The sequence below is a fragment of the Carassius gibelio genome, chromosome B2 (genome assembly GCF_023724105.1).
Source record: "Carassius gibelio isolate Cgi1373 ecotype wild population from Czech Republic chromosome B2, carGib1.2-hapl.c, whole genome shotgun sequence".
In the NCBI taxonomy this organism is placed as follows: domain Eukaryota; kingdom Metazoa; phylum Chordata; class Actinopteri; order Cypriniformes; family Cyprinidae; genus Carassius; species Carassius gibelio.
The window spans coordinates 15,528,704-15,556,116 of NC_068397.1; the positions used below are offsets into that span (position 1 = coordinate 15,528,704).

At 35.7% G+C, this 27,413-nt stretch overlaps 2 protein-coding genes and 1 long non-coding RNA gene across 5 annotated transcripts; 2 read left to right on the forward strand and 1 right to left on the reverse strand.

Annotated features, from left to right (window-relative positions):
• The first annotated feature begins 3,638 nt into the window (after positions 1-3,638).
• On the forward strand, positions 3,639-5,900 carry LOC127950410 (uncharacterized). Its single transcript, XR_008152462.1, has 3 exons — positions 3,639-3,976; positions 4,067-4,105; positions 4,258-5,900. It is a non-coding gene; the product is annotated as an uncharacterized LOC127950410 (long non-coding RNA).
• A 4,911-nt stretch (positions 5,901-10,811) lies between these two features.
• LOC127950405 (dnaJ homolog subfamily C member 1) lies at positions 10,812-17,406 on the reverse strand. Its single transcript, XM_052547432.1, has 12 exons — positions 17,023-17,406; positions 15,954-16,055; positions 15,806-15,852; positions 15,084-15,249; positions 14,585-14,682; positions 14,171-14,261; positions 13,986-14,076; positions 13,703-13,866; positions 13,504-13,623; positions 12,072-12,120; positions 11,472-11,917; positions 10,812-11,361 (listed from the first exon to the last, which is right to left on the reverse strand). Exons 1-12 carry the CDS (start codon positions 17,173-17,175, stop codon positions 11,293-11,295), a joined length of 1,596 nt encoding a protein of 531 aa, XP_052403392.1. The 5' UTR covers positions 17,176-17,406; the 3' UTR covers positions 10,812-11,292.
• Positions 17,407-19,991: 2,585 nt separating this feature from the next.
• Positions 19,992-27,397, forward strand: bmi1b (bmi1 polycomb ring finger oncogene 1b). Of its 3 annotated transcripts, none has more exons than XM_052547436.1 (10): positions 19,992-20,082; positions 24,653-24,784; positions 24,907-25,003; positions 25,174-25,229; positions 25,336-25,383; positions 25,474-25,582; positions 25,770-25,812; positions 25,924-26,022; positions 26,185-26,265; positions 26,361-27,397. In XM_052547436.1, exons 1-10 carry the CDS (start codon positions 20,007-20,009, stop codon positions 26,688-26,690), a joined length of 1,071 nt encoding a protein of 356 aa, XP_052403396.1. In that variant the 5' UTR covers positions 19,992-20,006; the 3' UTR covers positions 26,691-27,397. The 3 variants fall into 3 exon arrangements, with proteins under 3 accessions (XP_052403396.1, XP_052403397.1, XP_052403398.1); XM_052547437.1 differs by lacking the exon at positions 19,992-20,082 and adding an exon at positions 21,588-21,965; XM_052547438.1 differs by lacking the exon at positions 19,992-20,082 and adding an exon at positions 23,855-24,017.
• Positions 27,398-27,413: the final 16 nt, after the last annotated feature.

The following is a 27,413-nucleotide window of genomic DNA, read 5'->3' on the forward strand; positions in this document are numbered from 1 at the left end:
CCTTTGTGAAAAGGTATCCTGGTGTTTTGTTGTATTTCATTTGGATGAGTCACAGAACTGCAATAAAATTCTACGGAATAAAACCGCTGAAATATAATACAGTGTCACATGTTACCTGAAAAGTGTTTATGCATTCTGTTTAAAGTCCCTCTTTCTAAAGCCATTCTATTTCTAAATTACTCAGCTACTTTGTGTTATCAACTTCCCCGATCAACAGTGTCATAAACGTATCACATCCCTTTCTCTTGACATTCACAAACAAAACCTTCAAAATCTTACTCAATCATATATTGTTTCAGTGCTGCCAGTCTAAAGAGGAAATATGCTTTCACATCTGGAATGAATGAGCTGAAATCATCTTTGGTTTTGGCCGTGGCTTTGTGATGGAGAAAGAATATAACACTTCTTATCTCATACTTCATCTATCACTATCTTCTGGACTCGATCCTCCTTCAGCCCACATCCTGTTGAAATGGAGGAACCCTGCACCACCCCCTCAAGGCCTGTCTGCATTAAAACAAGCCCTTACTATCAACAAGTGCTCTCGTATATCACACACCTCATAAAGGTGACGGAACTTCAACTTTGAGAATTACTGGTCATGTCCTGTGAGTTTATATGCTGTGAATAAGTGGTGACAATATTTAGTTAAACTGAAAGAATATTATTTATCACCTGTATATTTCCTTAATGCTTCTGCTATGGAAAAAATTGTCCTTAACTACGTGCAAAACAATTGACTTAACCACTGCAGTTATATCACAGTAAATGAATAAATAGCATTTTCCCAATTGATATTTAAGATCCCATGACAACAGCGTCAGTTCCCAGAAACAGCAGACATGTTCCTATGGATGACAATTAATATTAGGAAACATCATACATCTGGGTGGCATGATTGACCAAGAGCCGAGTGGAAAACAGTTTTATGATTATCACTTCACACTTCCTTCATAAAGTGTGGAACAATAGTTTATTAAAGATTCATTCAATAACTCCTAGTTACATTATTTCACCATTGTCATCGGCTGAAACGGAAATAACTTTTTGTATTTTCAGTCACACCCAAAAATAAACATGGGAACAATGACTAGATTTTTCTTACTTAAGTGGGTTATTAGCCGAGTCTTTTGATAGTCTACTATCAATATCAAGGCATCAATTCAACTCCAAAGAGAGCTAATCTCTGCTTTATTTGCAATACGATTATTTATTTCTTGTCAGGCTGTCTGATAGAAATTCTTATAGGTACAGTGTTTGGCCCAAAATGGGCTAACTTTATTAAACATTAGCATGGCAAGCTATATAAAGCTACAACAAGAATGACCCTGAATATTGTAATGCCATAAAATACTAAGTCTATATTATTTTAAAGGATAATCAGTCACCAAATATGTTTATTCTTTCTTCCTCACTCAAGCACCCTCATAAGTAGTTTATATACAGTATGTAGGCATATATTTTATTCCTCTCAAAGCTGTGTCTCCAATAAAAATACCCACTAGGCAAGGTTAAATCACAGGGGTGCAGGAGTAAAAGCTAATTAAATCATCGAGGGTTGATGCTTTGGGCAGAAAAGGGGGTTGTGATTTATAAGCATTCAGTCAAATCTATTCTCCAAATGTAATAGGGTCACAGACTGACACAAAGGTGGACCTCTTGACTCAATTTAGCCTCTAGCAAGTCAGCATGAAATCTGGTTAGAGATCGGTTTGCACATTAAACCCCCTTACCTGGAAGGAACCAGAAGCAATGGTGGATGATGATAATAGTCTATGGCTTTTTTGTCCTTGAGAGGGAGCAAACTGTGTAGCACTAGCACAGCTGCTAAAGTCTTCTTAGCTATACAGGTGAATCTTAACACTCTATTCGTTTGCTTCTGTTTTTGCCCACAGACAACAGAGTGTTGAAGGTTTACGGTGGATTACATACTGAACAGTTTTATTGTAATGCAGAGATTTGTGTGTTTGGCTGAGAGTTGATTACACAAACAAATATGAAGCGTTAAACCTGCTGTTTGAATATCAAAGACTGCACAAGTCGTGGCCTGCATGTATAAGGAATCGTGTGCCAGTGTATTTTGGGAAAATTCACAACCTGTCTCAAAAAAAAAGAGAGAGACCACATCCAATTTTTGCACATCCAATTGATTTAAATGATTTAACGAGTCAGAAAAGTTATTGGTATTTTCACTGCAGTGAGCCATATATAATACTACCTTCAGTTGTTCCTTATTTAGTCCCTGAATGTTCAATACCTTGGAGAAATTGATTGAAACTGGAATCATCCTTGATACTATGCATGTAGAGGCTTTTACATTAATGGGAAACACAATGACGTAATGGGGTGAACATATAAATAGATAATTTGTTAGTATGAAATGCAAAACGGCTTTTCTAATTTTTGACACTCTGATAAGGAGATTGTCTTGATGTGCTTTCACCAAATAGGTTATATATTTGGACATGATGCTTTGTCAGCTGGTCCAACAGAGCCATTTTAGTAGTTTTCCTCCACTATTTGAATGATCATACAAACCCTGGTACATGATCAAACTGGAATGCTCTCTTGTTTAATCTGCTGGTCATATTCAGTCATGACTGGGCAGTAGTAAGTTATTTAAAAGCGTGAGGATGTCAATGATTTGCTTGCAGGTAAAGACAGAGGTCTTGAACAATGTGATCTCTTTGTGGAATCTAATCTCAGGCTTAATGACTGACAACCATCTTGCCCATGATTTTTCAAATGTGTGTGTAACTTACAGTTGTGACATTGATGTAATAAATAAAATTACATTCGGTAGGAAATACTGTGATAGTGAGATAGCTGGACACAAACATCATAAGGGACAAAAACATAAACACCTTCTTTTTTCCCCTTTACAACATTTTTACTTCTGCACTACACTGAAGCACTGAAGTTTTCTTCCCAGGTTACACCTCTTACACGTGGTTGCTTTCCTGTAGTGATATTTTAGTCAGCTCAATTTGTTTCTCTGTTGCAACAACTATATAGTTGACTGCTTTCTGCAGGACAGGAGAGCTGCCGTTGAAGATGCAACACCCCATGTGCTAATTTTTACAGTGCAAGACTTTTTTTCTTCTTTTTCTCGGAAACAAAGAGTTTTACTGTTAATGAAATGCTGTAAATTTACTGCAAGTGCTTGATTTATGGATTATCGGCAGTAAATTTAGATGTTGAAAGACCAGTGGTTATAGAGGGTTGCAATCAACACCAAGGTGGTTTCCAGAGCACTTCAACTAAACATACAAGCAGTTTCTCACAAATCATTCATCCTAGTGTATCATGCAACGTCTGTGTTATATTTTTAGTGATCATTAACAGTGCCAATTGATGCTTTTCAGGTATTTTTTAATATTCATAAATGAGCTTTTTATAAACACTTACTTAAGAAATACGACAAAAAAAAAAAAAGTAAAAAATCCCAACTTTCTTTTTGAGCATTTTGTCTTTACTTACTCTTGAAACATGGTATTATGATTAATGTTGGCTCTTGTATGATATACTGCTTCTGATACTTAATAAAATAGCTTCCTTGTTTTTTTTTTGTTTTTTTTTTGTTTTTTGTTTTTTGCTTTGGATTGCTAAAATATTAATGTTAATGTTAATTAATACAGACATGTAAAAAGGTAACAAGCAAATGACTACATTTTAGATTTTTATTTAAATAGCAATATTTGAATGTACAAAACTGTATCTATTTTTACAGCAATTGTTTTATAGTTTACCATGAGTAAGTGCTCACATCCAACTGACAATAATTCTACAACCAAGAATCTCCAGAGGCAATACATACATCTTACTTTCAGTTCCTAAACTAAACTGAGGACTCATCATTACACCCTGAGCTCAGAGGAAGTGGCTTTTAACACTGTTTTTAGATTAGTATGAAACAAGACCTCATTGTCGCTGCTGAATGATGCTGGTTAGTACTACTGAGTCTACTAAGGCTAAGGTAACATTTGTATTTTTTTTATATATAACACATTTAAGTGAATTTGTAAGTACATGTAATTTAATCTATATATGTATTTTAATATTCCAGGTTTACTTTGAGAAGATATGACAGAAGAGGAGACATGTGGTAAGACATACATTTATTTCCACTGCTTTTTGTGCCTTAATGTGTGTTGTTATCTGAAGTCATGGTCAAATCATTTCAATATCAATCAATACTGTACTTTACATATTTACATCCACCTTTGTCATTGTTTTTTTTTTCTTTTTTTTTTCAAGACACTTTTGGCAAATGGTTTCGCTACTTCTTGTTCAGTGTCTGGGTCATCGACATGGTCCTGATATTTTTGGTTTATCACTTAGAAACTAATTTGAGAGTAAAAATAAGAAACTGCCAAAACGAGGGATGCCAAGAAGAAGACTATGTCAACAACGAAGCAAGTGGCTTTACATGCGAACAAGCCAGCTGAAGCAGTACTTGAACAATTCAAATTGCTCTTATAATAACTGACACGTTGTAATGGACTGTCTTAATATGTACTGTATCTTACAATAATGTATCTTAGTATGTAGTCTGCAGTAGGCTTGACAATGTGTTGCTCAGCTTTTCTGATAAAAATACATTATACTGTAAAATAATGCTTTGTTTTAAAGTTATACTGAAAAGATAATATGCTTGTCTAATACCATTACAAAAAATTCTGATAAGTTTCAGGTGGGTCAGAACATTATCCTCTTAAATAACCCCTTAAATATGTGAGAAGACTCAATATGCTATATTTTTGTTGAATTTTGTGTTGAGACATGAAGGAAATTTTTTCATTTTTAAAACATTTATTTTTCTTGCAGTCTGAACATTTGTATGCTTTTGAGTAGTAAATGTCCAAAATTTGTTAGTGTTGCAATAATGGAAGCATATGGACAAGTGACTAGACATCAGTATTAATATAAAAATAACCTTAACATCCCACAACATGAGTAACAAGCTGAAGTAATAAAAAAATAAGTTTGCTTTGCCACTAACAGAGGAGTTTTAGTTTAGGAGAGAGGATTTCTAGCACACGTCAGTTTTTTGTTTTGTTTTTGTTTTTGTTTGTTTTTTCATAAAGAGCAGTGGTTGTCAGTATATAATGCATACTTTTGTCTTTAAATTCAATATTTAATGCAACATTTGTTTCATTAGTTTCGTATTTAAACAGGAAAAAGAAAAGATTCTTCACATACTACTTTAATACCAGCACAGGGTAAGCGAGTCTGAAATGGAGGGGATGGTAATCTCCTGGGAGGAAAAAATGTCCTTTATTTGTCTTTTAGTTTCTCATAAGTAATTCATCCTGTAGTGAACAAGCCAAAGTACACAGGGTCAAGCCTGCTGCAGCTGCTGCCAGGAGACACACACATTCCAAAGGGCAACAACATGCATGACAAGATGCTTCAGTTCACATCCACACCAAAGTAAATGTACAAGAAGACAGTGTATATTCACCAGACACAAATGTTGTGTGGCAACCTTGAATGTCTCTGTAATCACTGTTGAAAGACCAATGGTTTCAGAGGCTTGCAATCAACACCAAGGTGGTTTCCAGAGCACTTCGACTAAACATACAAGATGTCACGAATCATTCATCCTAGTGTATCATGCAATGTCTGTGTTACATTTTTAGTGATCATTAACAATGCCAATTGATGCTTTTCAGGTATTTTATTAAATATTCATAAATTAGCTTTTTATAAATGCTATATCTTTTTTTTTTTTTTTACTTAAAACATACAACAAAAAAGTTAAAAATCCCAACTTTTTATTTATCTTTTTGTCTTTACTTGCCCTTGAAACATGTTATTATGATTACTGTTGGCTCTTGTATGATATACTGCTTTTGATACTGTAATCAAATTGCTTCCTTGTTTCTATTTTGGTTTCTATTCCTGGCTCAAACTAAGAATAGATATAATGCTGTTTCATGGAAATTTTCAATGAAAAATACATCTGTTCCAGCTGAAATACTTTCATCCAGGAGTGAATCAGAGTCATTTGTCTACAAACCAACAACCCCACGTGCACCACTAACAAAATACAGGCCAACACCACTATAGAAAATACACAGTAAGTACTGTGAGAACAATGCAGCCTTAATATGTAACATCTTTATGAGTTTGTGCTTTAACCATGGTATATTTATAGTTAACCAAATAGACATGGATGTGTTATCATTGACTAACTTGATTCCAGCCAGGTCCTGCTGCGATGTAATGCTTGCTCAGGCTTCCTGTTAGAGCACAGATAATCACAGGGTAAACGGTGAGGATGGAACGGACGTGCTTCTCTATTAGGTTTTCAACTGTAAACCTGTAGAAGAACACGTATCTTAAATATGAGTCAATCTGAAATTTGAGAAAATTTCAAATGATTTGTTTTATACCATTTTAAAGAAGGGTTTCTCTTGAAATGTCATGCAGGGTAACCAACAAGTAAAAAGTACACATGTATTATTCTTAACCTAACCATATATTTGTATACACTTCTTAATCATTATTTTTTTAATCATTATTTTTAAAACAACTTTAAATATATTTTTGTCAGCGCTTTTGCAAACTTCATGTATTATCCCTTCATAAATATCATGGACATTTCTGGAGAGTCACACCACATGAATAATAAAAGCCAAACCACCAAACTCCTCAACAGGGTTTTTAAGAATCTCGTTTTTAAACTTCATTATTCTGTCAGTTGTATCACCTGACATTTGAGACTTTATGCTCCCCCCAAAAATCTTTTCAATATTACATTTACATTTAGCAGTTTTATCCAAAGCGACTCACAAATGAGGACAATGGAAGCATCAGAATCAACAAAAGAGCAATAATATGCAAGTGCTAACAAGTCTCAGTTAGCTTAAAACAGCATACATAGCAAGTTTATTATTATTATTATCATGTAAAGAAAAAGAAAACAGATAGCATTGAAAAAGAAAAGTGCTAGCTAGTGTTAGAGGCTTTTTTTGCTTTTGTTAATTGTATAATAAAACAAAATAGGCTATAGAATACAAAAATATTAGAAAAGTTAGTTCGTTTAAAAAAAAAGAAAAAAGAAAAAGAAAACAAGCAGGAAATGAATAGAGTGCAATTTTTTTAAAGAATAGAATTAAAATAGAGAGTGGTAGAGTTAGAGGGTCAAATAAAGACGGAAGAGATGTGTTTTTAACCGATTCTTAAACATGGCGTTATTCAAGGCTTTGTGTATCCCATCATGCATCATGTTCTGGAAATTAATCTTGCGACTTTTTGCCAAGATCGCGCACACACACACCGACACACACACGCACACACACACATGATCGCGCTAGAGGTCACGGAAACCTTTGCAATGTAAGTGAAATATAAATTATAATAATAATATATTACATATAATTTGGTAGTAAAAACAAAGTGCTACACGTTTTATTGCAGCAAAGATTAGTATATTTATTTTGTACAACATTTGGAACTGCTTTTTATCACTTAATTAAAAGTCTCACAAATTAAAATAATGACTACTGAACAGATATTTAGAAGTTGATTTTAAAATGCAAAGTATCTAAAATTAAGATAGGGCTATGTAAAGACTTGCATTTTTACAATATGTGCCACCCATATGGTAATGAAAAGTTTGACACACACTTGTGGTCTTCAACCTCACTTGAACACTTGGGCCGCATATAGGAAATACGTCATACAATTAGTCAAGTGCAAAGACCGCACGTGTAGGTATTTGGTCAAGGCATTCTTCTAACTTGATTACGTTACAAAAGATGCTCTGTTGTGTATAGAATAAAAGAGTGCAAGAGAGCCATCTGCTGGACAACAACAAGACTAGCCTTTGTCTCGACTAAAATTACATTTCCTAAAATAGTATATGAATAAATTTAGCATTAAAAAATCTTGCCATGTAAATTAGTTTTTTCCATTTGTAAGTATTGTTCTATATAAGAAAGTATCTGATCTTAGCCTTGCTTTATAGATGTCTAACAGGATAAACATTCATCATTTTTAACCCTGTAAATCTGGCCATATGAAATATTAGTCAGAATCATGGATAATAATCATAATTATTAACATTGTTTTATAGACTATGTACCATATTTGATATATCAGGCTTTTATGGCTCACATACCTCAAACACATCTACATTTTACAGTGCCCTCCACCATTATTTGCACCCTTAGAAATGATTTTGAGTAAAATATTTCTTAAGTATATTCCAATTCATATTTAAATTGTTTTAACACACCAGGGTGACTAGGAGTATGACATTGTCCAGCCATGACTTCCTGTTCCACGGGATTATAAATATGAAGAACACAAAGGCCCAATTCCCCTTAATCATCCATCACTGAACAAGATTGTTGAGCTTCACAAAATAGAACGTTTTTAACTTTCAATAAAGAAAGCATCGAACCATTTCCACCATCAGGGCAATAAATAAGGGGTTCCAATCAAACAGTTGAAAATGTGTCCTGTCAGGTTGGCAATCAACTGCTTAAAAGCAAAACAATTAATAGCTGCATTTCCACACACAGCCACATGAGGACAGCAGACTTCTTTTCATATGTGTGCTGATTATAAATCAAACTGTGTCCTCGCCGGTTGTAAAGTCTATCTATTCCTAATTAGATTTATTAAAAATAAACTCCATGTCATTATCGCCAATAACTGGACTTAACATGAAAATGCAACTATTGACAAATGCATTTTCTATTGCAATAATTTCATCATTTTAAAGTTAATTAAAAAACAAAACAATTATGAAAATCGCCCTTATAAACATTAAAGGGTTAGTTAATCGAAAAATGAAAATGATGTCATTAATAACTCACCCTCATGTCGTTCCAAACCCGTAAGACCTCCGTTTATCTTTCCAATCAATATGTTTATTGGTCTTTTTAGAATTTGAAATGATATACAACAGAACCCCCTCTCAGACACAAAATACAATGATATCATATATAAAATGTTATATCCATAATGCCCTTTGACACAAGTTAACAGAGACCAACCAACTCCCAACGAGCAGATCACTAACTGTAAAATTATTCATGAGCGTCGTCCTCCTCTTGATCTTCTGTTAAGTCTGTGCCTTCTGCAAAAAGCATGAAAGGTCTCCAAATACTTTCAAACAAGTTCTTTTTTCCTTTTAGCCAGTATGTGATGCGTTCCAATGGAAGAGTATAGCCAACATCTGCTCCAATACTTGGTCTTCTTATGTTTTTCCAGTGCAGTGCAATCAACATTTTAGCTTGTAATAAACATATATCAATGAACAGCTTCTTGCTTTTTGTATATCCTGTGTGCTTGGGATATAAGCCTACAATTATAAAAGAAGGTTCCAAAGGGAGATCTTTAGAAATAATATCCTTCACAATTTGCTTTATTGCAAATGTCCTAATTTCTCTGCATTCCCAAAAACAATGGAACAATGTACCCTTTTCTTCTCCACACTTTGTACATATGTCTGGGATATTTGGATTGTATTGGTTTAATTTAACAGGAGTGACATAAACACGCATAAGCCACTTGTATTGTAATAATCTCAAACTAGAGTTTATAGTTTGCTTATGTGCTTTACTACAAGCCAATTCCCACTCATCTAGTGATACATTTATTTGCAGATCTTTTTTCCAGGCTTCTAATTTTAAGGTTGAATTATCTGAGGAGTGTGATAACAGTAGTTTATAAAGTTGTGAGATTGCTCCCCTTTTAAAGCTATTTTCACTTATCATTTCTTCTAACTTAGATTTGGGTGGTTTCCACAAATTGCTTTGTTTTGTTCCTATATAACTTCTAAGTTGGAGATACTTGAAAAAATATTTCCTTTGAATGTTGAAATTGCGTCTAAGCATGTCAAATGACATCATGTTGTCTGAGTCTGTTGGATATAGATCTTGAATTTTCTCCAATCCACTTAAAGCCCATTGCTTAAACACTGCATCGGCTCTCCCCGGGGAGAAGTTTTGATTTCCCCAAATTGGGGTTAGTCGTGATAAAATAACTGGTTCTTTAATATACCTTTTAACACTATACCACACCTTAACCATGATTTTTAGTTTTCTTCATCAAATTAGTTTCTGTATCAGAAAAAAGGTACAAAGGTAACGGCGGGCTCAAAATGTTACTTTCCATTTCTGTCCATTGGGGGGCGTCATTTTTGCTAAAATAGTACCCTATAGATCTAAGCTGAGCTGCCCAGTAGTACCATACTAAGTTTGGGCACCCTCCGTTTATCTTTGGTATACAGTTTAAGATATTTTAGATTTAGTCCGAGAGCACAACAGACCCAGAAGAGTCTAAGTCTAAGAAGAGACAATGCTGAATAAAGTTGTAGTTTTTGCTATTTTTGGACCAAAATGTATTTTCGATGCCTCAAAAAATTCTATCTGACCCTCTGATGTCACATGGACTACTTTGATGATGTTTTTCTTACCTTTCAGGACATGGACAGTATACTGTACACACAGCTTTAATGGAGGGACTGAGAGCTCTAAGACTAAATGTAAAATATCTTAAACTGTGTCCCGAAGATAAACGGAGGTCTCATTGGTTTGGAACGACATGAGGGTGGAGTTATTAATGACATAATTTTCATTTTTCGATGAACTAACCCTTTAAGCCATAGTTATATTTAGAACGCTTGAAATCTGTTGAAATTTTACTTTTCTCAGATTACATTATAGACTATTATTAATAGACATTATCTGTAGTTGCCCGATTCCAAACTGTCAAATGTCATTAGGCGTATTTTTATAACAAGGGTAAAACTAAAAAGAAAATCTTGCACCTCTACCAAGAACTATATGAAATGCTTATCAAAATGTGTTTACTGCACACAGGAACAACAACATTGTGTAAACATCTCTGACTGAAAAAAAATACTTGGTTTAATTCAAATCTACAGAATGTCAACACATGAGGATAACAGTGTCATGCTCTTTAAAATGTGCTGAAGCACAATAATGACCACAAGAGAGACGAGGACTCAATACATATTGTACAACACACTGTGCTTCCGAAAAACAATATTTCAAAACTGGGGGGAAAAAAATGTAAATGCATCTCTTCTGCTCCTCGAACTGGTTGCATAGAGAAACAAAAAATACTTCTACAATCTGAAACAGATTTTAAAATAAATAAAACCTTTAAATGTGCAGTTTGGATCTCTCCAATGATTAATGCTGACGATTCAGACTGAACATGGCACACAGTCTGACAACAGGAAGTAGGGTTGCATTAAGGCACATAACAAGCAGGTGAGAGGTACGGTGAAATACTGAAGACCAGGAGTCAGCTCTTGGCCTGCTTCCGTTTCAGAATCAGCTCCGCCAACAGTTTATAACGGGACATGCACTCCTCCTAAATAGGTTAAAAAGAATCCGTTCATTAACTAATATGAAATCCAGCCTTTATATGCAGTTAAATGTTAATTTGAATACATTTTCCAATGATTGTCGGAGAATGCTCACCTTGGTTTTTCCAGGCACCACCTTAGCAATCTTGTCCCAGCGTTCAGTGGAGCCCCGTGGGTATTGCTGTAAGGCCAGCTCCAAGAGCTTCTGCTGGTTCTGTGTCCAGACATCTTCAGCAGCACTGGGTTTTTCTCTGGAGGCTGATGGTTTCTTCTCATCTTCACTGTCATCCTCTACAGCTGTGGGGTCGAAGTCTCTTTGTCGGTGTCCTTTCACTCTCTCCTCCACTGCTCCGGCTCCAGCGCTCCCGACCACAGACTTTTTTGTCCGTCTTCGGAGCGCTTTGTTCTCACAGTCCTCTGCCCCAGCAGTCTCTGCTGAATCCTCCGGCTGCTGCTCCAGGGGCTCCTCTCGCTGGGTCATCAGACTGTCCGGCACTGTGACGGCTCTAGAACTCTTTCCTATCACTGCACCACCCTTCAGCTCAGAAAACTTCACCAACCCTGGAAATAAAGACAAATCGTGCAGACAAGAAGAGAGAGAGGAGGAGCGAGAGATAAGTGTTCTGAAAGATATGCCTGCTACCATAATACGTCACAGTAGGTGATAAATCAAACACTGTAGGTGAAATATCAAAATATTTGATAAATAGTTTACCTGACGTATTGGTGACAGAGTCTTTGACTTGCTTCACCTTTGTGGTCACCTGCAAAGGTATACCAAAAGCATTTTTGTTTATAGTGGTACTTCACACACATCTATATACCAGATTTTTTATATTATTATTATTAATTATTTTTATAATTTGAAATAACTGTAAAATGTAATAAAATACAAAATAATGTATATACATTTTTTGTATTTATATTTATTTCTGTAATGACAAAGCTGAATTTTCAGCAGCCATTATTTTACATGATCCTTCAGAAATTACTCTAACATGCTGATTGTGCTGCTTAATATTCTAGTGGAAATCATGATACTTTTTTTCTGGATTCTTTGATGAAAAGAAAGTTCAATTTTCAAATATTTTAAACAGAAATCTCACCTTTTTTTTTTTTTTTTTTCCATCAAGTGAATCGATTCTTGCTTATTAAAATTATTTCTGAACCCAAACTTTTAAATGGTTTTATTTTTCTTGTGTGAACAAAACTCAGGAAACGCTACTATCCACATGTATGTATGTATGTATACATATAAAACAGATTTAGTTATGTATGTTATGTGTAATACTGATTAAATAAAAAATATTCTAGTAAATTTCTTAAACTGACATTTTTCAAATGTCGACATTGGCCGATAAGTTTTCCTGCTTGGCCGATGTGTTCGAGGACTTTTATTTTTACGGCGCTGAGAGAGGCAGCATCTGAACACACAGTGCTCACACTCTCTCTCTTGTTCGTCGTTGTCATTAAGAGTTCTGTTTAATATGGATAGAAGTCTAATAATCAGGTTAAACAAAGGAATTAATGTATATAAAAAGTATTATAATGATTGATTTTATATGAGGCCTATTAGTAATAGAAAGGCATTCTTGTATATTATAATGTTTATCTCATTATAATACATATCCAGCATGATTGTGTGTTCTCTGCGTAATGGTCAATCCGTGTGAATTGAATGCTTTAAACTTTGAACTCGTGATTTCAAATTTATACTGCATTTGCCCACTGTCATATTCATGTAATTTTCTCTGTGTGCTGTATGTAAAATGAGTGTTACCCTGACTTTATTTGAAAAATATGATTCCCAGTGCACACAAACTTCCCAGAATACTGAGTTCCCTGTTGGTTACAGTGTTTACTTCATTTTTAATTATATTCTTATTCAATATTTATATGTAATCTAAAGTTTAAGTATGTTTCTTTTACACATGTATTTTTTAATCCATTGTCAAATGATTTAAAATTTCTTAAATAATAATTGAAAAAATATAGCTCTAAAAAAACAACAGTAAACAATCATTATTCATCTGAAATCAGTTCATCGTTGATTCAGTTCAGAAACACCTATCAAATATATAATCAGCATTATAGCTGCTGTGGGTCAATTACTAGTCAGAAGTTAACTGTGTTAATTACAGATTTACCTCGGTCACTGATCTGCCTAACTCATGAGCAATCTTCTCCCACCGGCCCGGTGTTCCTCCTGGAAACTTGGCCATGCAGCGAGAGAGCTGGCTGAGATCCTCGTCTGTCCACTCTTTAGCCTACAATCATCACCATCCATTGCTTAATTCAATACTTCCAATCTGAATCAGTGTCCTTTCAGCAGAGACAAACACTTACTTTCTTCTTCTGCTGTTTTTTGTCTTCTAACCAGTCATCCATCTGTTCCTCAATATCTTCAATAGATGTTCCCTGATCATAAACTGGCACAAAAGCAGCATTTGTACTGGGTTCATAGACTGGAAACTCCACTTTAGGTTTCTTCACCTTGGGCCGTTTTTCTTCTGCAAAGCAAAATCAGTCAGTAACATGTATTATCAAGGGTCACATAATCACAACTCCAGGGGGCTATATGTGCAGAGGTCAGAGCGAAATGTAGAACGGTGCGTGATCGTGATCTTACTCTGCTGCATTTCCTGTTCTGCCAGAGCTTCTGCCTCCTCCTTTTCTTTTACTTTCATTTCCTTATAATCTTTATAATACTGCTTCACATCCTAAAAACAAGAGATGGTCATGGCTACAGCTTAAGCCTTGGAGTGTCTATTTTGTAAACGCATCTCCAAAACACAAAATCTGGTGGAAAAGTACCTGTATGATATGAGGGAGAGACTTCACTGAATAGTACAACCAGATGCTTAATTTGAGAGGCAAAATGTCATGCCAGTGTGGCCTGTCAGATCTACAACAAAAAAACTATGTCAATAAACAAAACAAAGAATCAAGTTTCATTCATGGTTTCTGCAGGTTTTGTACAGAAACTTTTGAAAGATCTTTTTAAAACCAAATTTAAGCAATTGTTTTAAAGGCAACAGTATGTCTTAGTTCTCAAAATGTAAATGTGTAGGGAACACGCAATAAATTGGAATAAATGACACTTGAAAGTTTCAAAATAAAACTTAACAGATCTCCATTACTTTTTCATTCATTTCACACAAAAGCTTAAGCAGATTAATAATGTTAATAATAAAGAGCTTGTTCCTTAGACTTTTTAACCCTGGTTACCTCTCATTTTTGTCCTGGGTCAAGGACTTAATCTCATCTGTTATCTTATTGCTTTGCTTCTTTTTCTTCTCCCTCTTCTTTCTGCTCAGAAGTTCATCCTGAGAAGAATCAAAATGTAGCAGCTATCACAGAGAATACTGTACATTTAGTATTACAAAAGCTAGTCTCAGCCTCAGACATAACCCCTACAGAATCGGAATGGGAAACAGTTTGGCTGCTGTGATGCCGAACCCCCTTACAGAAGAAAACTGTCATGTTTATAACTGTGACAATGAACGCTCATTAGGATCAATTAAATGCTGGATTGTAAAAAGTATATGAAGTACACAGCACAATTTTGCAGTAAAACTTGCACAAAGTTCTTAAATGAATTGCATGCCAGTCTGTTATCGTAGGGACAAAGACTATACATTTTCATGCTGCTAAACAAGATGATAGTAGGCGAGATACAGAAGCATTACAAAACCACAACTATGCTATACAACAATCCAGCACTTACCAACTGCTTCTCAAGGTAGATGGACCATATAACTGCATAGTGACCCACTGTCAGAATGAGGAAGAGGAGGAAGCCCAACTCTCCATTACTCATCTTCCTAACACGTCGATAGTAGAAGACAGGCTGCCTCCAGTCTGGCAGCCCATTAACCAGGATGTCATCATATCTGTGAGAGTTGTAAGAAACTTTTGTTAAAAGCAATTGTAAGATTCAGATCAAAGACCCCCAGTCATAGTCACACTGGTACAAACTGTGATTAGGGACCTACTCAAGGGCAAATAAATGTTGATAAATTATTAAAGATCACATTTCATCACTATTTAAGAACCTCGAAGAGGTTTATGCTTAAGAAACACTTTTCACTGCTATACTAGGATAGTGGTGCTTAAACAGGATGCTCCCAAATTATTTATATTGAAGAATTAACTTTAAAATGATAATAAATGATATTATTAAATTATTGATATTATTAAATGATAATGAATAATAAACACAAACATACAACAAATCTAAGCTTTTTTGTTATTAAAAACAAACAGAATCTTAAATACCATAATTATAGCAGAAACATCTTTAAATAATGTGTTGGACAACAAGTAGTGAGTAATTTGTGAGTAGGCCTTTAAGTCAAAAATCTTGAGAATAGCTGGTCTAAGATAAAAAAAAATAAAAAAAAAACAATAAAAAAAAAAGTCCACAAGCAAATCATGAGAATACCTCACCTTTGTCTTCTTTCCTCATCCTTGAGGACTTCGTAGATGGCAACTAACTAGTAAGAGTAAACAGAGAAGATATTTCATAGAAGCAAGAATTAACATGACCTACATTAAGCCAAAGATATCTTTCATTCATGCTTAACAAAACACCTACCTTTCGAAACTGGTCTTCAGCATTTTCATCTTTGTTTTTATCAGGGTGTAATGTAAGAGAGAGCTTTCTATATGCCTTCCTGATCTCAGATGAGGATGCATCCTGTTATAAACAGAATCAACAACATGAACATCAAAAACATTTCATTGCAAATACGGACAGGAAGTTAGGAACGCTTATACTGAGACTTTGCTGCAGTCAGGTTAAATAAAATAACAGGGAAAAAAAAACAGCTGCAGAATGTCTTGTCACCTTTATAGTTTCTTACAATAAACATACTATCAATGTTGCCAACTGTAATATGCAACTCACACTGGCAGCTGTAACTGGTAGACTATTTTGGACTAGCAACAACCAGATACCAGCTGATCATACCAGTATGGTTAAGCTGGTTTCTAAAGCACAGTAGCTGGTTTACCTGTCTGCACTAGCTGACAACCATTTTAGACTAGCTGGAAACTAGCTAGCGTGTTCCAAAAAAGGAGCTACAGTCTTTTTTAAACACAGAATTAGCATTTCTTCGGAAATGCATTGCTAGCAAGTTTCTTCAATGTAACGTAAACCTAAATGCCGAACTAACGGTTTACGCTATAGGATATAAAAAGGTTAACTAAGTGCTAATTTGTACGAATAACGTTAGCAGTTATTTTTATAAAAGCATGGGCTCTTCGATGCATCAAATATGACGTACAACCGACTAGCGAAATTACAGCAAAACTATAAAACATCCATTTATGAGCGGAGTAGTGACACGTCATGTAGTGTTGTGCAGGCCCACAGCCGGGGACTTTCTTTGTCAATGGCCACCGCCGTCCAGCTTCCGTGGGAGGCAGAGTACGTTTACCACGAGTCGAGAGACATCATAGTGGGGCTTTTCAGCTAACGGCTCGAGTTGCTTTGATAAGAATGCCATCTCTGTAAACGCACTGGAGGCGACCCTGCGATAAATCTACCTCGGCGCGCTGCTATATGTTAAAGTTAAGTGCACATCACATTTACCGACACCGTTTGAATGACCGAGTCAAAAGCACGCGTGACAAATTTGCGAAATACATCAAATCGCTCTTACCTGATTAACCGACAGGAACTCATAGAAGGTTTGGGGGATTTCCTCCACTAGGTCGAAAAGCTCCAGGTCTGCATCCCATGCTAATGTTGGCAAAGGCTGAATACCGATCAGCCCGGAGAACAACACTAACGTAAGGATCTCGGGCAAAGACATTGCTGAAAGTTTTTTTTTTTTTTTTAATATATATAAATATATACTTGAGAAGGTTTACTACCTACTACCCTTTTGGACAATCTTGGTTTTGAAGCAAATTTAGCATAACTTCCCGTTCTTTGGCTCAAACGGGCCCATCGCTCAGTCAGCCTGCTCTACGTAGGCAACACACGTTTCACATGCAGCCGCCACGGCGCGAGCCAATAAGCGTGAACGCTTCGGTAGTGACATGATGCTATGGTATTCACCCTTACCAGGGGACTTTCAGGACTGTTTTAGCGGTATCGATTATATTTATGATACTATAAATCAAGTATTACGTGCATTATGTTTCATGATAGAGAGGTATGGAGAGCTTTTTTTTTTTTCAAATTAATAAACTGATGTGACCTCGTTACAGCCTTTTCCACATTTGTAATGACATTATCTAGCCTATATTTTGTCTTTTTTGTTTTAATCTCTTGTAAAAGAAGTGATGTCATCAGTAGAAACGTACTATCTTTTAGAACATACTGGATAATTTTTTATTATTATTATTGAAGAAAATAAAGATTGCTACTTTGTCGTTGTTTGTTGGATACTTCCCTTAACCTAACATCCGTTCATCGTTGGTCAATTCTGCAACATTGACGTTACCTAAACAGTTTTCCATTATTCACCGACCGTCTCTGTTCTCAGTCTAAAAAGATGATCACAGCCAGGGCTAGTCCCGTTTCTTTTCGACAGCAAGCATTGTTCAGTGAAGTTCAGATAGAAGTCAATCTAATTTAAACTCTCATACTGGCAGCAATAGGCCTGTATTCGAGTGAACAATCCAGTGGGGGCGTAATAAGCACGACTCGTTACATGATATCGACTAACGTTTTTCTAGACCAAGTTTTATTTGTGACAAAGAAAATACGTGAGTGAAAATCAAAGATAAGACAATCAAAACTCTGAGATAGCTAGACAGAGAAAGCTCACAGTTAGCCTAAACTTTATTTAAAAGTAGGGACTAACTAAACCAAATCTACTGTTAAAATGCAGGCCTACAGAATAATTAATTTAATATCTAAGCAGATTTAGTGGTCTCAGACATTTGCTGTCACTGGTATGGTCTACAATAAATACAAATCTTGGGGAAAAAAAGTCATATTTTTCTATAATATTTAATATTAATATTATTTGTATATTTTTAATTAACGGATGTAAATTGTTTTCTATCTTTGATTTGGTCTTTATTGGGTTGTATTAGGACACAGGCCTATGCAAACATAATTATGCAAACGTTTAATTATTTAATGTTCTTTTGATAAAACTTTAAAATGATGAAGAATTTTCTGTAAATGAAAAGCTCATGAGGTTAAGTCTGGTTAAGTCTGTTTCACGGGTTAGCCTTATTGGAAATACATCCCCATTGTCCTTTCAGTTTAATTGAAAATCGTTCAAGCCAATTTCTTTGTTGGTTAAACTCTTGTCCTTGAGTCGGCACAGACCAACTTTAGGGACTTAAGATATGACGGGAAAAGTGCTTTAATTTTTTTTTTTTTTAATTGTGAGCAATTAAACCAAAGAATAACAACTTGAGGTTTAACCAGTTGATAGTTAATAAGGCACTGGAATATTGCTGCAATGAAGGCATACATAAAAAATAGTCTATAGGCTATTAATTTAAATACAATATGCATTTGCCACCGCCTAAAATTTTAAGTAAATCAGTAAAGCGCAAAAGCCAAATTTACCGGGTCTAAATAAACAGGAAATAATAAAAAAGAAAGAAAAGAAAGTATTTTCACAAGATTGCTTTCCTTAGCATATTGTGGTTAATTATGGCGATCTGTAGGTCAGTAAGGTCTACAATATATATTATTTTACTTGTGCGTTTGTGTGAGTGATATATTTTAAATGCATCACAATAAAAAAATTTTTTTTTTTTACACTTTCTAATTCTGTACCTATTTACCCTTGGAAGATTGCACTTCCATTTTCCACCCCGTTTAGTCAATCCCATGAAACAAATCTAATTAATTATAGCCTATTTGATTTTTTTTCTTTCTAAACAGAATGTCAGTATCGAAAAGGAATTTAAAAAATGATAATATTTATTATATAGCTATAGGCCTAGGTGCTGTTTTTAGACGAGGAAAAAAAGCAAGCAAGCTCATTGACTTAATACAGTCTAAACGACAATACATTTAAAGTTACATTTCTATGAATGATTAAACCAGTAATATTAGCATAGGCTATACTGATATTTTTCTCCACACGTTGTTTCATTCGTGTGCTTATAGCTTAATATTATAATAGAACAATATTCATGTTTATTCATGAACTCGTCATCATTCGATTAAGACCATCAAAGACAGCCGAACTAGACATAAACTCAAAGCGGCTGTAGCTATCTGTAAGTCCTGACCTCCAGCTCCCATTCAGTCCACAAATCAATTTTGTGGAATCAGTAAACGATCAATAATCAATAGTGTAATTAAAGTTTAACCCAATAGGTAAGACAAAAGAAGAAACGCAGTCACTGTTCATGGTCATTTTTTAGAGATCTTTTCTTTTTATTTGCCATTTATGTAGGCTATGTTATAATACATCGTCTTCATAAGGTCTTAAGAATGATCGAATAAACGACAAGACAAAATAGCACTTAAAATGGTTATGTAGGCTATTGATGTGTAAGTTTCGGGTCAACATTTATTCACGCAGTGAATGTTGTGTAATACGAAACCGTGGAAAGCGTTTATTCTTCACATATTTTTTAAATACTGCAGTAGTTTTCCATGATGCGTAGACGACATGGAGTTGTCAATAACTTTACAGTTTTTGGAAGAGGAGGGCATTAGGCTATGTCTCTCTCGAGTTATTACTCAAGATTTCGTGCTGTATTAACACCCGATAGGCGACTGAGATACAGCCTGTTTGGTGAGTCACATCTGTAGTCGGAATAAAGAAATAGGTATAGATATAAACGGTGTATTTCAGAAAATGACACTAGTCTCTGAGAAAAGGCTACAATTGTCGTATTACACCTTGACCAATTCGATTCATACGCGGAGCTAATTGCATGTTTCTATTGTAGCGATAGATTACGAGTGAAACTGGTACGGTAGATGGTAATCGAAGAAGCTTTATGGATTTGCAGAACCCGGTACGGTTAACGCTAAAGTGCTTCGGGTTTCCGCCAGCTTGCTGGGCTTCTTTGTTTTCGCTGAAGTGCCTGTATTAGCAGCTGACGTCATAGACTGCGCGTGTGGTTTGCAGCTGAACGCAGTGCCCTAAACAGGGGAGACCGTCCAGTGCTACAGGGAAAAACACCAACCTACCACACAAGCGATCGAGTGCACGCACACATTTTCACTGATTATCTTATAATCACTGAACAATTATATGTAGCTTGACCTGTTTCACTAGAAGAACGCCATCAAGGTAAATGCAAAAATTTGTGAACGGTTTCTGGAGTTTGTAAACACCCTAACCTTAAAATATAATAATAATAATAACAACCCTGCATAAACCAAACATTCAAGTTGGGACTGGTCAGTGAAGTAGCTATAATGATAATTTACTAAAAATGGCTTGGCTTAGAACGCCACATGTTAATTTTGTAACAAGGGTTGAAGTATGTGACATCTGTGAAGACAAATAGGCTATATATTGTATTTGGCGAAACATTGCTGTAAAGGATACATATTTGCCTCTATAAGGCATGACATTTAGAAACAAATCTTAAATGTATCTGTGCACTGACAGTAAAATTTCACCACCCAACTTTTCTTCACTGTAACCACTTAGAAAATGAGTATGAATAAAAGCAACTGCTTTATCCTATAGATAACTGATTGTTATCTCTTACCATAAAGCACAATAAATGTACATTTTAAGGCCTATACAGTCTAAAAAAAATTCGGCAAAAATTCGGAATTTTAAAATTCATTCTTTTGGAATTCTTGCTTTACTTGTTGATATAGGCTACATTTATAGCTGGCAGTAGCCCACGGTCATCGAAGTACAATGCGTATATTCTGCATAAGTTGCATAATGCTCTGGAAACAAGTTGGCCAATAAAATGTAAATCTTACTTTCTAAGAAATCAGCGTTGAAAGATAGAGAAAGCATTTAGAGCGTCTTTCCTTATTCTGTTTGCCTAACTTTGTTCCATTTTAAAATGCAGCCTAATTCTGACTTATTCAAAATAACCCTTCTGCTTGTTCTGCATTTGGGAATTTAGCACTAAATGCGATTTTTGTGAAAATAATGATAAATACTGCTTTTCTAAAAGTTTATAGTCCACGAATCATTCCGACCAAACTGCGAGGCTTGGGATTTTCATCTTCAGAAGTGGTGATGTTTGACAAAGACATCCGTCAGAGGGGTACCCTATTGATGATATCCCCACTACTAATTCCCAGGCTACCCGCAAGGAATGAGATCACGTGGTGGAGTGGGGCGGTCGAACTAAGCCATTTTGGGGACCGTGTCAGTTTGCACTGAACCATCAGGCACTGTGTTTTTCAGATCGCCGTGCAGCACAACTGTGCCTCTGGTATTTCCCATCTATGACCGGGATCTGTGGATTTATCTGTAAATCAAATCGGAAAGTGTCGGCGAAGAGTGAGCTACGTTAACCTATGTGCAATTGCGCAAAAAGGCCACAATGAGCACGGCGGAGAAACGTTAGAGCCATTGACAGCGTCTGCAGCTCATTCCAAGATGGCCGCTTCGGTAGCATTCATTTTTTGCTGAACGACTCTCAAGTTTCATTGTCTACCACAACAAAGCTAAGAAACCATCGCGAAATATACTGGGTATGTGCGCTTTAATGTGCTTTTCTTTTCTTTTCTCTTCTCTGTTGGGAGACAAGAGAGTAACAATGTTGCCTCTTGTAGCTATAGGTTGAGTGTTTCTCATACGTAGCTACGAATTTCATTTCAGTTTTGTCACATTTCTTATAAAACGCAACCAGTGACATACTGTAACACATTATAGCCTATATGTTGATGAGTATGTCATCTTTGTAAAACAGAAATGTGTATGTTCTTTCCATGTGTTGTTTTTAATCTTAAACTCGGCGCGCGCTGAAGAACAGGCGAGTTGGGCAGGTGTTAACGGGTGACCACTTTCATCCATTTCTCCACGATCGAAAATCACACATTAGGTCTCTTATTTTATAGAGTTGAGTAGTCTAGAGATTGTATATTCGGGGAAAATTAATTTTACCGTGTTTTAACATCGTCGATTAATTTTATTAACTTAAATTCCTGTGCGTGCGCGGGTACCTCCTTCTAGGCTGATCTACACGAAACCAGAACTTTGTTTTGAGGCTGTTAACTTACAGCATATTTTAAATATGTTTTCGAGCTTGCTCCTTAATTGTTTATTTGTCACTGAATGTAGCCTAACTTGGCTCTTGCAATTTTGTATTTAGCTTTTAAAAATAACACAAACTGTCTCGATTCAATGCAACTGCTCTGAGACTGGGTTGGACCAGGACACGTCAGACTGAGAAGAACCTTTTTTTTTTTTGGTCAAAGTAGGACAAGAGTCCTAATTGTAAGATTTGATTTTTTTTTTCGTTAGTCTGATATATACATATTGTCTTTATTAATCAGTCAGTTGTCAAATGAATATGAAACTCACCCCTGCTAGTTAATAAAAATATTGTTGATAACTCCATCCAAGAAATTAGGCCTTATGTAAATACAGTCATCGGTTGATAAAACTTCTCTTTTGTTTTTCCCCTATGACCTTTCCACCACTCCGTGCCTCACTGATTTATTAATTAATCTTATAGGCTATATATTTAAAACGTTTTGCCACACCGCAAATGTTTCTTTTTCAATTCATAAAATGCTTGCTTGCAATCATCTTTCTAACAATAAAAGGAAGAATACGCATCATAGTAGTCGCGAATGTCAAGATATGACTCTTATAACTGCAGTAGCTTATACGCGAAATTGACAGATTTACAGTAACTGCAGTAATTTCCTTGACCTAGACCTCTTCTTCCTTTACAGAAACAGTTCCGTTTCCAGAGTGTTTAATGTGCTATCAGATACGAATCATAGTGTAATCTGAATATTATTACTAAGCCACATAGATTGGTCTTATGAGCTTTCATTATCGGACAAGCTTGAGAAATGACTTTCTTGAGGCCAGTTTCAAACCAAAACACACCTGTTTGTTCCGCCTCTGCTGGAAACTTGGCCAGCTTGTTTCCGTTATCCACTGATCAACAAATTCACTTAGCCTATGAAAAAATCAGTCTAACTTAATTAATACCGACAGTTGTTAGCCTACTTAATAAAGAAGGGAAAAAAGGCTACATAACCCCCACCCCCCCACCCCCTTTTATTACGAGTATTTTGAATATTTTTTTTTCACTCACTGAAAAGCAGTGCTTTGTGCTGCACTTTTTTAATGGTAGCCTAAGTTCGTTATTAGAACGCTATTGGGTTATTTTATTATATTATTCTGGGCTATGTCTTTTATATTGGTCTCTCGAACATATTTCTCAATAACTGAGCAAAAAACATTATGGTTGGACTGTGTCAAATGTAGAGTCTACTTTTATTAGACGGCAATGCGTTGAATTCAGAGCACTTCACTGAGAAAGGTGCATAAGTGAACATTAGCTCTTACAGGATATTGATATTTGAAAATGTTGCGCTGAATTAACGTTACACACACACACTGATGTCGCAGTCGAGAGACAGCGGGATCACAGATACGAGCTCTCGAGCTTCCGTTGACTGTTCCTCATTGAAGACGTCGGCAAGGCAGGGAAGAGCACTTTGTTTTCTCTTTCACATTTGAAAGCGAAGCGTGCTGAAATGATGGTCGTACGACGTGTTTAACAGGTGACATTAGGCTACTGACCGCTTCGTAAACAACAGTGTGTGGTGCTCAGGTCGCAGCCTCATGCGAGAGAACTCGCTTGGACACGGGGCTTTCTGTATCAAAATGGCAGCCACGTTCAAGTTAGCCGCATGCTTTTTAGAGAGAAACACCGTTGTCGAAAGGAAGTGGTGGCGTTTTACCGCTAATTGGTTGAATTTATGGTCATTTGTAGTGATCCGGTCCGTCTGCGGATCTGAGGTATGCGGTTCCGTTTCGACTGGCACAACGCCAATTACAACCCGTCGTCATAGCAACTGTACGTGTGGGCATCGGGCTTCACTCTCACCTGTACGAACCGCGCAAATCAAAGAAAACCGTTTTCACTTGTGCTTGGACTTTGTCCTGAAGCGCCAACGAGTTTAACCGAAGGCGTAGTGAATTTAGAATAACACTAGTTCATTTGAGTTGTCAGTATAGTAGCCTATTAACGGATTACACGTTAAAGAGCCTAATGTTAGATGTGTTTTGTTCGGCTTTGTCGCAATTGTGTCCGCTTCAAGTAGCCTTAAAGTGGACTATTTAACCTTAATAACCCGACTTTATATTTTTCTAATGTGACTGTAAATATTAATTAATGTCTTTTTTTTCTCATCAGGTTTGCGAAATCTCATGACAATGCACCGAACAACGAGAATCAAGATAACGGAGCTAAATCCTCATTTGATGTGCGTTTTATGTGGAGGATACTTCATTGATGCGACCACAATTGTCGAATGTTTGCATTCATGTAAGTCTGTCATAATCTCTATTATTGTGATCTTATTTACCGTTAAAGCGTTTCTTTGGTGGGCGTTCAAACTGGGCTGTCTTTTGACCCGGTTTGTCATTTGTCGTCTGTTGTTTTCACAGTCTGCAAAATGTGCATTGTGAGGTATTTGGAGACCAGCAAATATTGTCCAATTTGTGATGTCCAAGTTCATAAAACAAAACCTCTCCTCAATATCAGGTAGCTATGGCTTGGGAATACCATAGCCTATTTGAATTCAAATAGCCTATTTTTTTATATTTTTGAAATACTTTTAATAAATGTCCATGTTGCTTTTTCATCCACAAAATACATTAAAGCTTTACATATCTGTGCATCAAAAAATACTCAAAAATGGTTCTTCATTTCAGGTCAGATAAGACCCTTCAGGACATTGTTTATAAGCTGGTGCCTGGTCTGTTCAAAAGTAAGATAAGTGTGCATTTTAATTATGTTTATTAATTATTTGTCTGTTAAAAATAGCTTTGATCAGTAGTGATTTAATCAGTAATCATTGCGCCTTTGTTACTCAGATGAGATGAAACGAAGGAGAGATTTCTATGCGGAGCATCCAGTTGATGGTAAAATGTTAAGACAATTATTGTGATATTTTAATTAATAAGCACTCTTTTTTTAAAAAATGTAGTTGTAATTATTTCTCTGTCCTTCAGTTACTAATGGTTCAAATGAGGACAGAGGAGAAGTGGCAGATGAAGACAAGAGAATCATTGCTGATGATGAGATCATCAGTCTGTCCATTGAGTTTTTTGATCAGAACAAGTAGGTTCAGTTCAGTGTAAGCTCCTTGTGGAGGGTAATTTTCATTATCATTCTTTCATGTTGCTTGTCAATGAATAATGAAATAAAACTTTAGTAAAAAGCATGTTAATAGCAGGCTACTTCAGATGGGAATTTTAAAGTTTTGTAGTTAGACATTGTATTTATTGTTTTCTCTTAAAATGATCAGGATTGACAGTAAAGATGGAGAAGAAAAAGAAACCACAAAAGAGGTAATTCATTTCTGAATAGATCAAATATTTTAGAACTTGTCTCATGAAGTCAGTTTTAAAGGGTTATATTGGACTACTTGCTGAATTTTTGTAATTATCTCATTTTTCTAGCTGAATGTAAAGCGCTACTTACAATGCCCTGCAGCTATGACAGTAATGCATCTCAGAAAATTTCTCAGAAGTAAAATGGATATACCATGTACCTTTCAGGTAATCTTCTCTCTAAATTTGTTTGTTTTACTTGTGGCTGTCTTTCCGATGCAAAAGCACACATTTTGCACTTTTGAAGAATTCGTTAATATAAGATAAGATTTTTCGTCACTTGGTTGAATTTCACGTCACATTCTTTTTTTTTTTTTTTTTTACTTTCAGATTGAAGTTATGTATGAAGATGAGCCTTTGAAAGATTATTATACTCTTATGGATATTGCTTATATCTACACATGGAGAAGGGTAGGAGTATTAAATCTGATATATTCAACACATTAAACTCCGCTATTATATTTTAGTCCAATTGCAAAGATAATAACATGTTTGATATTTTCCAGAACGGGCCCTTGCCATTGAAGTACAGAGTTCGACCTGGTTGCAAAAAAATGAAGTTGAGCAGCCCAAGGGATGATATGAGCGGAGGCAGAAGGCCTGATATAGAAAGTGATTCCTGCAGTGACAAACCAAACAGCCCAACTGCTGCTGCCGCCCCATCCACATCCTCCACTCTGCCTAGCCCAAGCACTCCTGTTCAGTCTTCACATCCCAGCTTCCCCCAAATCTCCACCATTAACGGAGTCTCTGCCAAAGTGGGCCAAAACGGCCAAAGTGCTTTCAGCAGCAAAGTCTGCAAAACTTCTCATAATGGCTCCAACTCTCTTGGGTAACTTGCTTATGGATGCCAAAGCCATCAACCCCTTGCAAACAGAGCTGTGATGTATATGCTTTCTTTATAAACCACCTCTTCAATTTTTTATATCATTTTTAAATATTTGTTTTGTCGCCACGTGTGAAAACTTTGTAACACAGCATTGTGTTATATTTTGTATTAATTACTATGGCATAACTAATATTGTGAAGAGTACTGGAGGGAAACTCAGCAAGAAGGAGAATGTATTTAGGTGTTTTTATAAACTCTGTCTTGTTCATTTTAGATTAGAACATCAATGTATATAAATAATTTCCTTATCCATCAAGTCTTCAATAAAACACATGGAGGAGGCACGCGCAATGTTTTGATTATGCAGACTGTATTGATTTTATTCGGGTGAAATGTGTAATACCAAACCAAATTTATAAAGGGCAGAAATTCAACGTCAGTATTGTTTTGGATAAACCCAGAAAGTGTCAAAAAAAAAAAAATTACAAAAAAATCTGCTACGTATGCCTACACGCTGACCAAGTTGAGAAGTAGGCTAACATTTTTCTTTCTTTTTCGGTTTGTTATCACGTGAGGATAGATAAATTACTCCGATGTATTTTCTTGCTTCAAATTTCTGTTCAGCGGATTTTTGTTAAAGCCAATGTATCATTTACTGTTGTACAATATGAAACATTTGTCTAAATAAACATTTTACCTTTTTTTATTACTGAACATTGTGTGGCCTTGA

Excerpts from the sequence above, each read along its gene's own strand:
- LOC127950405 (XM_052547432.1), bottom strand. The coding sequence starts at position 17,175 with ATGTCTTTGCCCGAGATCCTTACGTTAGTGTTGTTCTCCGGGCTGATC. Across the intron at positions 15,853-15,953 it reads CTGAAGACCAGTTTCGAAAG|TTAGTTGCCATCTACGAAGT; the intron begins GTAGGTGTTTTG and ends TACTCTTACTAG. Across the intron at positions 11,918-12,071 it reads CTCTGTCACCAATACGTCAG|GGTTGGTGAAGTTTTCTGAG; the intron begins GTAAACTATTTA and ends CTTTATTTCCAG.
- bmi1b (XM_052547436.1), top strand. The coding sequence starts at position 20,007 with ATGTCTCTCTCGAGTTATTACTCAAGATTTCGTGCTGTATTAACACCC. Across the intron at positions 24,785-24,906 it reads TGTCGAATGTTTGCATTCAT|TCTGCAAAATGTGCATTGTG; the intron begins GTAAGTCTGTCA and ends TTGTTTTCACAG. Across the intron at positions 25,583-25,769 it reads GAGTTTTTTGATCAGAACAA|GATTGACAGTAAAGATGGAG; the intron begins GTAGGTTCAGTT and ends TAAAATGATCAG.